This window comes from Budorcas taxicolor, chromosome 19 (genome assembly GCF_023091745.1).
Source record: "Budorcas taxicolor isolate Tak-1 chromosome 19, Takin1.1, whole genome shotgun sequence".
In the NCBI taxonomy this organism is placed as follows: domain Eukaryota; kingdom Metazoa; phylum Chordata; class Mammalia; order Artiodactyla; family Bovidae; genus Budorcas; species Budorcas taxicolor.
The window spans coordinates 44,925,892-44,940,936 of record NC_068928.1 but is presented as its reverse complement, the minus strand read 5'-3'; the positions used below and the strand labels follow the sequence as shown (position 1 = coordinate 44,940,936).

Sequence of the window (15,045 nt, the reverse complement as noted above, 5' to 3'; positions counted from 1 at the left end):
CAGCAACCCTCCAGCCTGTCTCCAGCAAAGAAAAGCTGTGGTCCGCTGACCTCCAACCTTGCTCTGAGGACCCCAAGCCGATACATTGAGACTGCCCTTACCAATGCCTGACTCGAAGCTGCAGACAGTCTCTTGCCAAAACCTATACCTCCTCGTCCCTCATCTGAGGCAGAACCTCTGATTACACTTAGCCTTCTTCAGGCCTCCTTACTCGTTCCCTTTCTCCCTTCTCGCAGGCGCCACCAGGGTGGCGCGCGTTGGGACAGCCCTAGCGGGCAGGGGAGGAGGGTCCTGTGACCGGAAGCCGGAAGCCGGAAGGGGGGCTGTGAGGACGTGTTTCGTGGAAGCCGGAGCGGGACCCGGCGGGGCCGGCAACATGGAGCCGCTGTACCAGCAAACGCACAAGTGAGGGACGCGGCGGGCACGGGCTGGGACGAAGCCAGGCTGGGCGAGCCCTAGACCCCTGGGCTGGGGCCTCGGTCGTCTGCCAGAATGGAGGCCTAGTCCTTCCGTCCGGGCGCTGCCGTGGGACCAGCTCGGAAGGGCTCAGTCTTTGGCCGTGATGCCCAGGTCTGCGGCGGCCGGAGGGTCCGACCTGGTGCCGGCGACATTGGGCCGGATGCCTTCCGGGATCTCCAAGGCCGTGACTAGCTGTTGGGTAGACTAGGTGAAGGGAGAGTCTCACATCGTCCAGCTCCAGCCAACTCTTGTGTCCGGATTGCTAGAACCGGTGGGGACTGAGGGCCCCTGCACGTAGGCGTTTACGGTTTAGTTGGAGAGCCAGGGTGTTCGAAAAAAGGTCTAACATGGGGTACCATGAGATGGAAGGTAAATGAACATTACCAACAGGATCTCCTTAAGCAACTTAGAAGGATCCATCACTGGTCTAAGGTCGTCAGAAAACGTTTAATTAATGACTCACAGCCCCTAAATGATATTAGTTCTTTCTTTTGATTGGCCCAAACCTTGTTGCTACTACGCTGTGATTTTTATTTTCTCTTTTGTTCTGATTTCGGTGTACACCAAAAGACCATATTTTTCTGATAAAAGAAATTGCTCCAAATATCTGGTTCCAGGTTACCTTTAAGGAAGTTGAATTTTGGTTTAGCGTCTCATAAAATTCCTTGGTAGTGTTCCTTATTCAAACTGCCCTGCGTTTTTGGACTTTGCCGAAATATGTAATTGAATAGGGAAATAAGGTCATACCTATCCTGTTTGGGAGGAAATTTTTTAGGAATTATCTTTTATTATGGTCAAACGTAAATAACATGAAGTTTACCTTTTTAAAGCTAACCGTTTATTTTTGAATTAAGTTACCAGTATCATGTAGTTTACTATTTAAAATGATACTCATTTCTGAGCATACATCTCAGCGGCATTAAGTACATTCACAGTGTTGTGTAACCATTGTTATCTATTTCGTGAACTTTTTCATTATCCCAAACAGAAACTCATGTACCCATTAAGCAGTACTTCCCCAATTCTCCCCAGGTCCCTGGTAACCTGTTCTACTTTCTGTTTGTGAATTTTCCTATTCTAGACATCTAGATATCTCATATAGTAGAATAATATATTTGTCCTTTCATGTCTGCCTTATTTCATTTAGCATAAGGTTTCCAAGGTTCATCTGTGTCATAGCATGTATCTGTTGCTCCTTTTATGGCTGGATAATATTCTTTTGCAGAGTTACACACACACACACACACACACACAGTTTTGTTAAACATTTCTCTACTGATGGGCACTTGGGTTGGTTCCACCTTTTGACTATTGTAAATAATACTGCTGAGAACACTGGTGTACAAATGTCTGTATGAGTCTCTCTTTTCAGATTTTTTTCGGAATATATACCTACTTATCCCTGTCCTGTTCTCACACCTTTCAACTTACAGTGTAGTTTTGTGCTGATGAAAATTCTTAAAATCACACCCCTAAGGCCCGGGAAAGAAAGAAACTGGGAACCCACCTCTCTTTAATGAATTCACAATAAAAGAAATACTTTAGAGCACTAGAATAAGAGGGAGATGATCCTCTTGTTTCATTTTCTACTTTTGTGTTTCATTTATGTTTCATTAAGTTACTGTTTTATTTTCTACTTCCTTTTACTTTATTGATTCAGCGTTTGGTTTAGGCAGGTGAAAATGGAGAGCCTACTTTGTGCTGCTGCTGCTGCTGCTAAGTCGCTTCAGTCGTGTCCGACTCTGTGCGACCCCATAGACACCAGCCCAGCAGGCTCCCCTGTCCCTGGGATTCTCCAGGCAAGAACACAGGAGTGGGTTGCCATTTCCTTCTCCAATGCAGGAAAGTGAAAAGTGAGAGTGAAGTCGCTCAGTCGTGTCCGACTCTCAGCGGCCCCATGGACTGCAGCCCACCAGGCTCCTCCGTCCATGGGATTTTCCAGGCAAGAGTACTGGAGTAGGGTGCCATTGCCTTCTCCAGCCTACTTGGTAATAGTATTGAAATGACAGAATTGGTCTTACACTATTATATGAGCCCTATTCTCATGTAAAAATTATAGGAAGGACAGACAAGGGACAAAAACAGACAAGGGACTTTAAAAACTGGATCTGTGAGTCAATTGGAAAAGAAATGAACCAGGAAATTGTGCCCATGTCACTAAGAAAGGGCAGATCTTTTACAATAACCAGGCTTAGTGGACTGAGTAGTGCTTTGAAATTGATCTTGTGTACAGTGTCATCTGGTTAGCTAATTTGGTTAAAGGATAGTCCTAAGGAGCTTGCAACCCAGGTTATTTTTAAGAAGAATTTTGTTCATAGTGTCTCATGCTACCTGTTACTGGTGCAGCAGGTAGCTGATCACAGAGTAAACTCAGAAGCTCAATTATATGTCAGCTTAGAGGAGGAATTCTAAACGGTGTCCCAAACAAGATTTGTGGAGCATAGATGAACTCCTTACCTATGCAGGCCTCCAACGACCTACCCTCAAGCTCTGTAGACCCTTAGACTCTATAGCAGAGCTCACCAACTTTTCCTGTCAAGAGCCAGATGGTAAATATTTTAGGTCTTACAGGCCATATGGTCTCTGTGGCAGCTATTCAGCTCAGCTATTATTAGTGCACAAGCAGCCTGTAGACAGTGTGTAAACAAATGGATGTGATTTACAAAAACAGACAAGGGACAAGATTTGACTGGCCACTGCTAGGCCTGCTATGTAGTCATTCGTTTATTCGGTGGTATCGGTTGACCACCTGCTCTGTGTTAGGCACTGCTCCCGGTGCAGACAGTGCAGCCCTGCCCTCCGGAAATTGGTTTGTGCCGCAGTGTATTCATCAGTATCCTCATGATTATTATTAGTGGCGCAGTATGTTCTGATCTGCCTCCTTTCCCCTCAAGGACTGAAACAGGACTGAGGATTCTGGTTCTAGACCTCATCACCTTGTTTTCCTCACCTATAAAATAAAAGTCTGGGGCGGATTAAACTGTAAGTCTCCTTTCAGTTCCATAACACTGGTGATTGTCTTAAAAAGGAAACAGAATCCTGTGCATATCCGCAGTTGACTTTTGGAGTTGCAGAAATTAATGATTGCAGCTGAACTGATACAACAGTAACTGAGCATATTAATTTTACTGGAACTTTGAAACCAGTTTGTGGTTATCTCTTGCTGTGTCCCTGAAAGTACATTGGAATTACATCAGCATTTTAAAGTTGCATTTATCTTAAAAATGCCTGAACATTGGGGGAAAAAAACAGATGAAAAGCAGGGTAAACATTTTACACTTAAACAATACTGTGTAGGAGCTAATAGCCAGGCTTCTATTTTTGAGATTGCAGTGCTTGTAAAGGTGCCCATATTTGTCCAGGATCATTCAGTGCCCTGGACCTTATTATCACTAGAGATTCTGATTCAATAGGTTTCGAGCACAAGAAGCTCTATTTTTAAACAAGCTCTCCAGGTGATTTTGATGAACAGCTGGGTTTAAAGACTGTTACCTTATCTCAAGACCAGTTTTTCCTTTTTTTTTTTTTTTTTTTGATTTTGCCTTCTGATGAGAGGCTAAATATAGTGAAGGCAAAGTGGGTGAGGTGAAAGTGCCCAGATGGTTCCACTACTTTTAAATAAACCAAGCGAAGTAAAAACAACAGACTTCCCTATGGTGCTGTGTGGTGTACCGCAGCAGATTCATGTTGCCTTTGGATCTATGACCCCTTAAATAATTATGATTATCAGTGCCCCATTTTAGAGTTGAGAACACTAAGGCACCAAGGAATTAAATGAACTTGTTCAGTGCCCCTCAGCTACTGCATAGTGGAACTTTAACTTCAACTCACATCTGTTAACTCTAAAACCCTGTTTCCCGCTCAAGTTAGGCAGAAACAGTATATGTGCAAAGTGGGTGTATATGATGGGCGTCAGGTAGTTCCATGGACTTAAAAAAAAATTTTTTTTTTTAATTTGGTTGTGCACATGGGCTCTTCGATCTTCGTTGCTGCATGTAAACTCTTAGTTGTGTGAACTCTTAGTTGCAGCATGTGAGATCTAGGTGTCTGGCCAGGGATCAAACTCCGGCCTCCTGCACTGGGGAGTGTGGCATCTTAGCCACTGAACTACCAGGAAAGTCCCTCCATGGACTTCTAAAAAGCAGTTCTGTTTTAAAATTCTTCCTAGGGACCTCCCTGGTGGTCCAGTGATTTAGAGTCTGCCTTGCAATGCCGGGGATGTGGGTTCGATCTCTGGTTGGGGCACTAAGATGCCATGTGCTGTGGAGCAGCTAAGCCCACACTTCATAACTGGAAGGTCTGTGAGCCCATGCAACCAAGACTCGATGCAGCCAAATAAACAAGCTTTATTTTTTAAAAAATTGCTTCCTAGATCTACAGACATTAAAAAAAAACTCAGCAACGTTGACAATTGTTTATTTGCTACTGGGTATCTGCTTGGCTGTGTTTTCACCCACTCCCACCATGAACCCCACACTAGTCAAGGCTAGGACTTCTGATTTCTAGTGTCCACATTCCCATGTCAGATTTGCATATCAGCTGTTCCTTATTGGCTTCAAATGTGTTGTCTGGATTCCCAGTTCCATGTAAAACAGATTTGCCACTTGGCATGTGGTAGTTCTCGCACTGCCATTCATCCTTGCTCTGTTGTTTTCATTTATTTCCTCAGGCCTGGCGTGTGGAGATCGGTATCACTTTATTGGCTCTTATCTCTTCTAGTTGATGTAAAGCAAAAAGAGATTGGTTGGGAAAAGTCATGTTTCGCTGCAATTTAATATCCATTTTCACTTAGAAAATAGTAAAAACCAGCTGGTGAGCGGCTATAGGGTTTCCTTGCTATCGACATCATCTCTCCTGCTGCTGTCGTGCAATTTAAAAATTGAAAGTGCCTGGCAAGATCTTCCATTTCAGTTCACTTTGATCAGGAAGACCCTTTATAAAGCCCAAGACAGTTCATGTATTCTGTGTGTAAACATGCCAGAGTCCTTTTTTTCCCTCTTCTTCTAGAGTTTGTTCTCGTTTTTTCCCCCTGTGTTCAACTGACATCTGTCATCTTGAAATTTGTACCCTTTGGTTCTGGGGCTCCCTTAAGGAGGGGGGGGTCTTCCCTGGTGGCTCAGTGGTAAAGAATCTGCCAGCAGTGCAGGAGATCTGGGTTCAATCCCTAGGTCAGGGAGATCCCCTGGAGGAGGGCATGGTAACCCACTCTAGTATTCTTGCCTGGGAAATCTCATGGACAGGGAAGCATGGCAGGCTATAGTCCATTGGATCACAGAGAGTTAGACACGACTAAAGCAACTGAGCACCCATGCACGCACTCCCTTAAGGAGCAGCAACAGAGAACAAGCCCACTCCTCTTCCTGTCATCTCTAGATACTTGAAGAGCCCCAGCTGCCCCATTTTAATATAGTTGTTTTTTCCTTTCTTTTCTCAAAGGATCATTATCACTAGCTCTTTTGGCTGTTCCTCTTTGCAACTTGACTTCTAAACTTTCCCAGTCATCTTGCTCATCTCCCACTGGGGGAAATCTTGACTTGGTAGGGTTTCTTTAGCAAGTGACCCAAACCTGAATGCCATTCTTTGTTGTGCATTTGATTTTTTTTAAAAATCTTAAAACGCTTTTTATCCTCGACAAATTTTATTGTATTCATTTTAGTTCAGTCGCTCAGTCCTGTCAAGACTCTTTACGACCCCATGAATCGCAGCACATCAGGCCTCCCTGTCCACCTCCAGCTCCCAGAGTTTACCCAAACCCATGTCCATGGAGTTGGTGATGCCATCCCACCATCTCATCCTCTATCGTCCCCTTCTCCTGCCCTCAATCTTTCCCAGCATCAAGGTCTTTTCAAATGAGTCAGCTCTTTGCATCAGGTGGCCAAAGTATTGGAGTTTCAGCTTCAACATCAGTCCTTCCAATGAATACCCAGGACTGATCTCCTTTAGAATGGACTGGTTGGATCTCCTTGCAGTCCTAGGGACTCTCAAGAGTCTTCTCCAACACCACAGTCTAAATGAAAAACGCTCGTATTTGCTTTGTGTTTCAATATCCTAACCAGTCACTGGAGTGCAGAATTTTGTGCAGATTTCATAGCCGTAAGTTGATTTTTTAAAAAATACCAGAACAGAACACAGAGCCAAAGGCAGTCCTGTGATAGAACCTGGAAATCTTCCCCAGGATCCCTTGGGTACCATTGTTATGCCTGCCAGGGGTCCCTCATCCTTAAAGTTTAAAATATTTGTCAATCACACGGGAGAAATGTGATGTTATTACTTTCAATATGCATTTTCCTGATTACTAGAAGAGTGTTTCTTCATATATTTTTTGTCCATTTGGATTTCCTTTTCTCTCAGTTGCCCTTTGCCCATTTTAAAAACTGTTACATTTTATTTTTCCTATTTGTAGGAGTTCCTTATAGATTCAAACATATTCCTTTGTTATCTGCTGCAGGTGGCTTCCAGTTTCTCTTTTTTTTTTTTTCCAGATGTGCCTTTGGTGTAAAAAGGTTTTGTTTTTGTTTTTTAATGTGGTCAGATCTGTCAGTCTTTTCTTTTGTGATTTGTGGGGTTTGGGGGTAGTTTTGGGTTTTGTCTTGTTTAAGGAATCCTTATTTAACCTGCAGTCATAATAGGCACGCCTTGAGTTTACCTTTGTGTGTTATATGGGGTGTCACGGTTAACAAGCTGAGCCGTCAGCATCTATTGCAGTCCGTTCCTTCCCCGCTTCCATTAGAAATTTGCCTCACTGCCCACATCAGGCCTTCAGGAAAGTCCTCGTTCTCTTTTCCATCAGCACTGCCGTTCAGTGCTGTCTGGCTGTTCCCATCGTTTCCTGATCCAGACACCAGTTTCTTCAAGTTGCTGTCCTTCATCTGCCTCCGTATCTCCATGTGTCTCCATTCTAAAGCGTCTGGACTTACCTTCCTGAGGTAGCGACCTCATCCCTCAGACTCTAGGAGTGATTTCTGGTTGTCTGTCAGGACCTTGGGTCTGCCCAGGAACCTCTGAGGGTCTGCCCTTGCTTCTGGAGCCATGGGTCATGTTTCAAGACCGCAGGGAAGCCCTGGAAAAGACTCGAGGCAAGTTCAAGCCAAATTTAGGCTCCTGGCTTGCGTTGGTAAATATGGGGTCACAGTTTGTGGTGCTCACAGTGGAGGATGGTTGCTAACATTTCTTCAAGGCCCTGTGACTCTCTGTGAAGAGACCAGAAGCCCCAGGAGGCAGTTTTTGGGTAGGATGAAAACATCCCCAGGGTTTATCACAGAGGACTGCTCAGAAGGGCTCGGAGGGTGACTTTGGCCAAGCCCTGGGAAGCCATCGGGAATTGCCCTGGGCCTGGTGTCAGGACCGGCCAGAGGGCCCAGGTACAGTGCTGCGTTTCCAAATTGCCTCCTGTTGCCAGGGAGGAGGGTTACCAAACAGGAGATCCCTGTTTCTCTGGGCCTTCCTCTGATGGCTCCCTCCCACTAATCCGCCTCCTGCCCTTCTCCTCTCTGACCCCAACTCTCAGGCAGGCCAGCCTGCTGGTCACCCACAGAACAGGCCTCGCAGGCATTTTTGCACGTTGTTTTCTCCACATTTTCCTTCACCAAATCACATTTTGAACTCCCTTTGCCCACAGAGCTGCCCCCAGCTCAGTCTTCTGTATTCTTTGCCTTTGCATAGCACTGCTGCTCAGATCTTTCTTTTTGTTTACGCTTGTGCGTGTTAGTGTTCTCTTAAATCTTCTTGGGACTTTTCGCGTGTATCTGGCCTGTCGTTCCTAATTATACTGTTTCTCAAGGACAAGAATTCTATCTCTCTTGCCCTTTGACTCTCTCTAGTACAGAGCAGCGCTCAGCACATTGGGTCAAAGAACAGAGAGTGGGATTGGCCGGGTCCACATGGAGGTTTATCACTTGGTGTGTGACCTTGAACAAGTTACGTAACCTTTCTGGGCTTTGGTTGTCTTATTTACAAAAAGAGGGTGATAATAGTCCTTTCCTCATAGGGTTTTTGACCTTGCAGAACGTCTCAGATGCAGTGAGCGCTCACTAAATGCCGCTTGTCTGCCTTGTTATTAATATTTAACGTTAAAATAGTAGAAACCGTGCCAAAACATGTGACCTGAAGTGCCACATACAAATTTCACAGTTCAGCGACACTGTCCATTTAGATCAGTTCTATGCTGGCATTAGAAAAATTGTCTTTCCTGACCGAAGCACTGTTGATTACGCATGTCTCACTCATTTCCTCCCTCTCCCTTTGATAGGCATGTCCATGAAATCCAGTCTCACATGGGACGCCTGGAGACGGCAGACAAGCAGGCTCTGCACTGTGAGTAATTAACTACGGAGACCAGAGTCCTGTCTCTGATGACACGCTGCTAATGGGCTGGGTTTCCTGACTGTGTTTCTGCCTCAGGGGCTGAAGGAGTCAGCGTGGAATGATTTCTGTTATGAGGGTGGACAGAAAAACCCTATGGCAAAGTCACTGGTTTCCCTGACCGTGCCCTCTGGAATCCCACAAGTCTTATCCCCCATTACCCCTCCACTCAACCTGACAGGGCCCGATGGGAATGGGAGTACTTGCCTCCATCTGTCTTAATCTAATTACCCTGTCCGTAGAGGAATGTGGTCCATAAAGATTCAGAGATGTTTAACTGGAACTGGGCGTTTCTTCTTGAGCTGAGAATTCTGCAGCTTTCTAGGAGGATTATTCAGAAGCGAAGGGCAATATTAATTAGTTCAGTTCCCACACCATGATTTCATTTGAGAAGAGTGCTGCTGTTTGTGTTTTAGTTTCTTTTCTGTTATGAGAAAAAGTCCTGAAACTTCCCTGGTGGTCCCTTGGTTAAGACACCATGTTTCCCACGCAGGGGGGTACTGGTTCGATCCCTGGTCAGGGAACTAAGATCCCACATGCCAACGTGGCGTGGCCAAAAGAAAAAGAAAAAGTGCTTTTTCTGAGTCCATCACACAGACCCCGCTGGCCCCTCCCACCACTGCCGAGGTCGTCTCCTCTCGCTCCTGCGCTGGCGCTGGGCCCCTTCTCCTGCTTTCTCAAGTCTGCTTTCTGCTGCTCCCAAGCACCTCTTCTCTCGGTCCTGTGCCCTGCCTTGTTCTGAGCTGTTTGTTGGCTCTGGGCTCCTCTAAGCAGCAACACTTCTGTCTCTACCGTCACTTCCTTATTGGACACAAGGCAGTCTGGATGCCTTTTTCTGTGCATAGTTTAGCTTCTGACCGTCGACTTTGGCTTTCCAGCAATCTCATTGATACATGATTAGAAATGGAAAAGAGGCCATTTTGACTGTTTAGTAAAGGGGCTAAGGAGAATGACTGTATTTATCATATTATTACCTCTGTGGATTCTTTCGTGGGCCTTCCCTGTTGGTATTTTGTCTATTCTGGTGACTCTAGAATCGGCCTATTCTTAAGGGAATGCGCCTCTGTTTTTCACCTACTAATCTTTTCCCTGTGTGCTTTTTTTTTAACCTCATTATTTTCTGTAGAGGATTCATTTGGCAGTCTTTTTTTTACTAGTTATTTATAACCCATATCTGAGAATAATCTCTAAGGAAAAGAGGCCTCATTCTATATCAGAAAATACTGCATTTTGTTGAAAATATTTATTTGGGCAATCGTTGAATGTTCATTTTATTTTAAAGGCAGGAAATTTATTTCTATAGATTTATCTTTAGGTTGTTTTTTTTAAAATAACATTGTTATGGCATTAACACCTACATATACGTGTGTGTATATATATATGTATATACGCATATATATGTATATATATAAAAACATTTAGAAAGTCACTTAGTATAATTTGAATTTTTTTCTGTTCTCAGTGCATTTTTATTCTTTTGCAAGATATATTTTTGAGTTTATTGGATATAAAAAAAATGTTTATCATTCTAATTTAAGTTCACTGTCTCTTTTCTAGTAATTATTCTTTTTTTTCTTTTGTGCAGTAGTAGAAAATGAAATCCAAGCAAGCATAGACCAGATATTCAGCCAACTAGAGCGTCTGGAGATTTTGTCCAGCAAGGAGCCCCCCCACAAAAGACAGAATGCCAAACTGTGAGTGCTCTTACCCTGCCAGGCCTTCCTCCCGGAGAGGTCATCAAATATTCTGAAAATCCATTTACACGTTGAACAACTGTAAGACTATGCAAAGATAAAGTCCCCTAAAGACCACAATTCTATTTGCATGATTCTCCCTCAGAATGAAAAGCCTGTGTTGTACACCACAGGGAATATAGCCAATATTTTATAGTAACTGTAAATAGATTATAACCTTTAAAACTTGTGAATCACCCTATTGTATACCTGTAACTTATGTAATATTGTACATCACCCCTGCTTCAGTTAAAGAATAAAAACCCGGTGAGGTTAGCAGCTCAGAAGCCTGGTGTCTCCTCTCCTTGTTGGTGTCATTTTGAAATTTTGCCCCCAGCACTGTTTTTCTGACCAGACCCATGGCCACTTGAAACCTAATGCCACCAGGGAGTTTCACTCTGCTTTTTGATTCCCACTTCATTCTTGGGTTGAATTATCTTGCTCTTAATCACTCCAGTCAGTGTATTTGTAATGAAATACTGATCTAATGTTTGATACACCCCCATGAAATCAAAGTGAAACCACTCTCACCATCTCCACCCCAGCCTCTTTCCAAAATGTTTATGAAACTTCATTGATGCTCTACTCCACAGATGCCTTGGGCTTCTTCCAGGAGAGCAATATAATCCCTAGAAGGTCAGGAAAAGGTCATCGAACCTGCTTCCTGTCACCTGTTCCCTGTCATGCATCCAGAATCAGAGACCAGCAGATAGTTAAGGAAAGCTGCTGGAATCTCATTTGCTACCATCCTGATTTAACTACAGGCTCCCTTTTCACTTTCAACATCATTGATCAAATCAGATTATTTGGGGCCGGGGGGGGTGGATAGCATGGAGGGGTACAGGGGGAAGTAAGGAATTGTCTTCCTCCCTGAAGACAAAGTCCAGCAGCCTCCAGTTGTACTCCTCTGGGCTCCTGGAATTTAATATTTCTGTCATTTCCAGCCGTGTCGACCAGTTAAAGTACGACGTCCAACACTTGCAGACTGCTCTTCGAAATTTCCAGCACCGGCGGTATGCACGGGAGCAGCAGGAGAGACAGCGAGAGGAGCTTCTGTCTCGCACCTTCACCACAAACGTAAGCCCGGTGCCTGGGCGGGATTGGCAGGGACTGGGCGATTGGTTGGAGCTGGAGCTCAGGACTCTTGACAGGAGCCCTCTGGGGGGCCCTGAAGCAGACCGATGGGATGGGAGGAGAGCAACTGGTAGTAATGGCTGACTCTGCGTTGCCACGGAGACTAGACCAAAACACTGCTTGCATCCCTTTTTCTGTCACAAAAACCCTCAGAGGAAGTCGTTAAATTGAGGGAACAGGCAGAGGTGAAAATTACCTGGTTTGACTGGTCGATGCAGAGTAGTCGACTTTCCCATGGTGGAAACATTTTCTTGATCAGATCAAGAAGGATAATGAGAACTTAGACGATTTGTAGTGAGGGCAGCATTTCAAAGCTGCCTTCAGGCATTGTCTCTGTGTGTGTATGTGTGCACGCGCGTGTGTGCAGTTCCAGTGTTGGATGTGTTAAAATGTTTTTGCATGTGTGTGCCCGTGTGCATGCATGCAGTTCCAGTGTTGGATGCGTTAAAATGTTTTTGCCCCTTGCTGGTGTGTGTGTGTGGAGAAGGCGATGGCACCCCACTCTAGTACTCTTGCCTGGAAAATCCCAGGGATGGAGGAGCCTGGTGGGCTGCATCCATGGGGTTTCGAAGAGTCAGACACGACTGAGCGACTTCCCTTTCACTTTTCACTTGCATGCATTGGAGAAGGAAATGGCAACCCACTCCAGTGTTCTTGCCTGGAGAATCCCAGGGACGGGGGAGCCTGGTAGGCTGCTGTCTATGGGGTCACACAGAGGTGGACACGACTGAAGCGACTCAGCAGCAGCAGCAGCAGTGTGTGTGTGTATGTGTGTGTGTAGTTCCAGTGTTTAATGCGTTAAAATGCTTTTGCCCCTAGTCTGAGCGGCAGTTAGGAGGGATTTGTTAACAGGTATTTCATTTGAGAGGGACTACTTGACTTGAGCCCGTTTGAAAGTTGCCTGTTGGTTTGCATGTTTGATTTCCTAGGATACCCATGTCCCTGTCCTTTGGTCTCAATGGGATCATTTCTCACACGTGGCTATAGAACATTACTGGCTTTTCCTGTGTCCTCCATAATGTATTCCACCAAATAAGATGGGTCTCAGGGGCTTTTTCTTTGGTTGGTTTTTTGTTTTCTTACAGAGGTTCATTTTCTAGAGAGGACTTACGCTTTCTAAGCCCATCCTCAGAATTCAAATGAGTTCCCACTTTGAAGATGTTGAACCTTCTTTGCTGTGTCCACACATGCAGTAAATTTCCCCAGGTGCTTCAGAATATGCCGGCATAGTTTGGTTTCTCTGATGTAAGCAGTCAGGTAGTAATGATTAACAATTCAAAAGGTCAACAAATATGTGTTGGTCAGTAAGCAGAGCCTCTTTTCAAAAGAGTAGGGAGCTATATGACACATTTAAGGTGTTGTGTGGGCTTTTGATAGCTGTGGCATTGGTTATAGGGCTTTTTTAGGCCAGGGATGATGGCTCCAAATTACTTTACATCTTACCAGCCTAGTGTGATGCTGTGCATACAGTGGGCCCTTAATAAAAATTATCTGGCTGAATGAACTTCTTCCTGGTCTTTTTATGATCATGAGCTATAGTACATTTTTCTGAGAAATAACAGCCTATCAGCTGTACCCAAACACTGGGGTCTTCACCCACCAAGCATCAGCTTGTGCAGGATGCTATTTAAGGTGCTGAAAGTAAAGTGTGTTTAAATTAAAAACCTTGACTCCTACTCCTGAGAAACTCCCATGTTAGCAGCATGGGGATTGAAAATATATACCTGAAAAAAGATTGTGAACTTGAGCAGTGAAGAAAAGGTGGTTTAACTTCTTCATGATGACAGAAAGTGGTAAAAGTGGTACTGCTTGGCAGAAGGGTTTTTAAGGGTCAGGGAACTGGAAAGAGGACAGGGCAGTGACTGGCCGTGCCATGCGTCTGTGTCCTTCCCGCTTGCAGGGTGAAAGTGGAGCGCTGGCATTGGTTTTGATGTTTCTTCCTACAGGACAGTTACCCAGCATGGGGATTTGTGCCCCTCTGGACGTCTCACTGGCGGGGTCTTAAAGTCATTCCATGTCTCTGGGCTTCTGTTTCTTCATCTAAAACAAGGATAATACCATAACTACAGCATAAGCTTAGAGTGGGGCCTAAGCGAGCTTAGAATGAAGAGTTTGCGAAGTGGAAAGCATTGATCAGTATTAGTTCTTTCCTCCCTTCAATTTTACAGACTTTTCTTCCCTGCTCAGGTGGATAGTCCCATTGTGAACACTGTTGGGCCTTTAATAGAAACCAGTCTCTGCTGTCCGTAGTCTGTCTGTCTAATCGGAGGGAGGAATAAGCTACAGATAAAATAGCCAAAGGGCAAAAGCAAACCTCCCACTGCACCAAGGGGAAACCAGGTAAAGGAACAATCGGAAGAAGGCAGGTTAGTAAGGAGTTAGAGACAACCTTTAGGAGAAGCCTAGGGAGTGTAGTATTTCCAGGACTTCCCTGGGGGTCCAGTGGTTAAGACTTTGCCTTCCAGTGCAGCGGGAGTGAGTTTGATAACCAAAGCATGAAGCAAGCAATATTATAACAAATTCAATAAAAGACTTTAAAAATGGTCCACATCAAAAAGTAAAATAAAAAATTTTTTCCTGAGTTGGGGGAATGATGCAGAGGAGGCAGGGATGAACAAACTTGTGTGGTGGAACCCATTTGGAGACTGAGAAGTCTGAGAATTGTACTTCCTCTGAGTGAACAGAGGCTGCCCCAGATCTCCGCTTTGCTTTTTAGTCTCCGTCAGGTTCCTTTGATTCTTGAACCATTTCCTCTGGCAGTTCTTCCAGCTTGAGCTTGACCAAGAGGCAGAGTGGTCAGTTGAGGTGGGGACACCAGGAGCTGAGCAGCAGCAACGTTAATCAAGTGCCTGCGTTTCTTTCACAGGACTCTGACACCACCATACCAATGGATGAATCACTGCAGTTTAACTCCTCCCTCCAGAAAATTCACCACGGCATGGATGACCTCATTGGAGGCGGGCACAGTATTCTGGAGGGACTGAGGGCCCAGAGAGTGACCCTGAAGGTGGGGGCCCTTTCGGGGGGACAGGGAGAAGGCCTTGTGTTTTGACTTTAGCCAGCAGTGTGGAACCTGCATTTACCTTTTGGTCACGTAGCCCTGAACTGTGATGCTGTGATGGTGAGACAGAGCCTTTGAGTTTGGGATCCTTTTTGCTGGAAGTGGATTATTATGAGTCCAAAAGTAGCCGAATTCCCTTTGCCAGTAGGTATTTACTGTGTTTACAGTGAACCATAATGTGGCATCTCTCAGTATCCAGGTGTTTTTCCATTTCCTGAACTGAACAGAAAGTGACTGCCACTGTGAGAGGAAGCAGTAATGGGCCAAGAAATTCTGTGATAGAATTCACTCTCAGAA

General features: G+C 44.8%; 1 protein-coding gene across 1 annotated transcript in view; it reads left to right on the top strand.

The window, feature by feature from the left end:
• The first annotated feature begins 309 nt into the window (after window positions 1-309).
• The window catches only part of LOC128064472 (Golgi SNAP receptor complex member 2-like), a 75,754-nt gene continuing 61,018 nt past the window's right edge, over window positions 310-15,045 (top strand). The window contains exons 1-5 of the mRNA XM_052657190.1: window positions 310-405; window positions 8,708-8,772; window positions 10,406-10,514; window positions 11,498-11,630; window positions 14,554-14,694. Of these exons, the coding sequence (XP_052513150.1) occupies window positions 377-405; window positions 8,708-8,772; window positions 10,406-10,514; window positions 11,498-11,630; window positions 14,554-14,694 (477 nt within the window). The 5' untranslated portion in view covers window positions 310-376. The remainder of the gene's footprint in view (window positions 406-8,707; window positions 8,773-10,405; window positions 10,515-11,497; window positions 11,631-14,553; window positions 14,695-15,045) is intronic.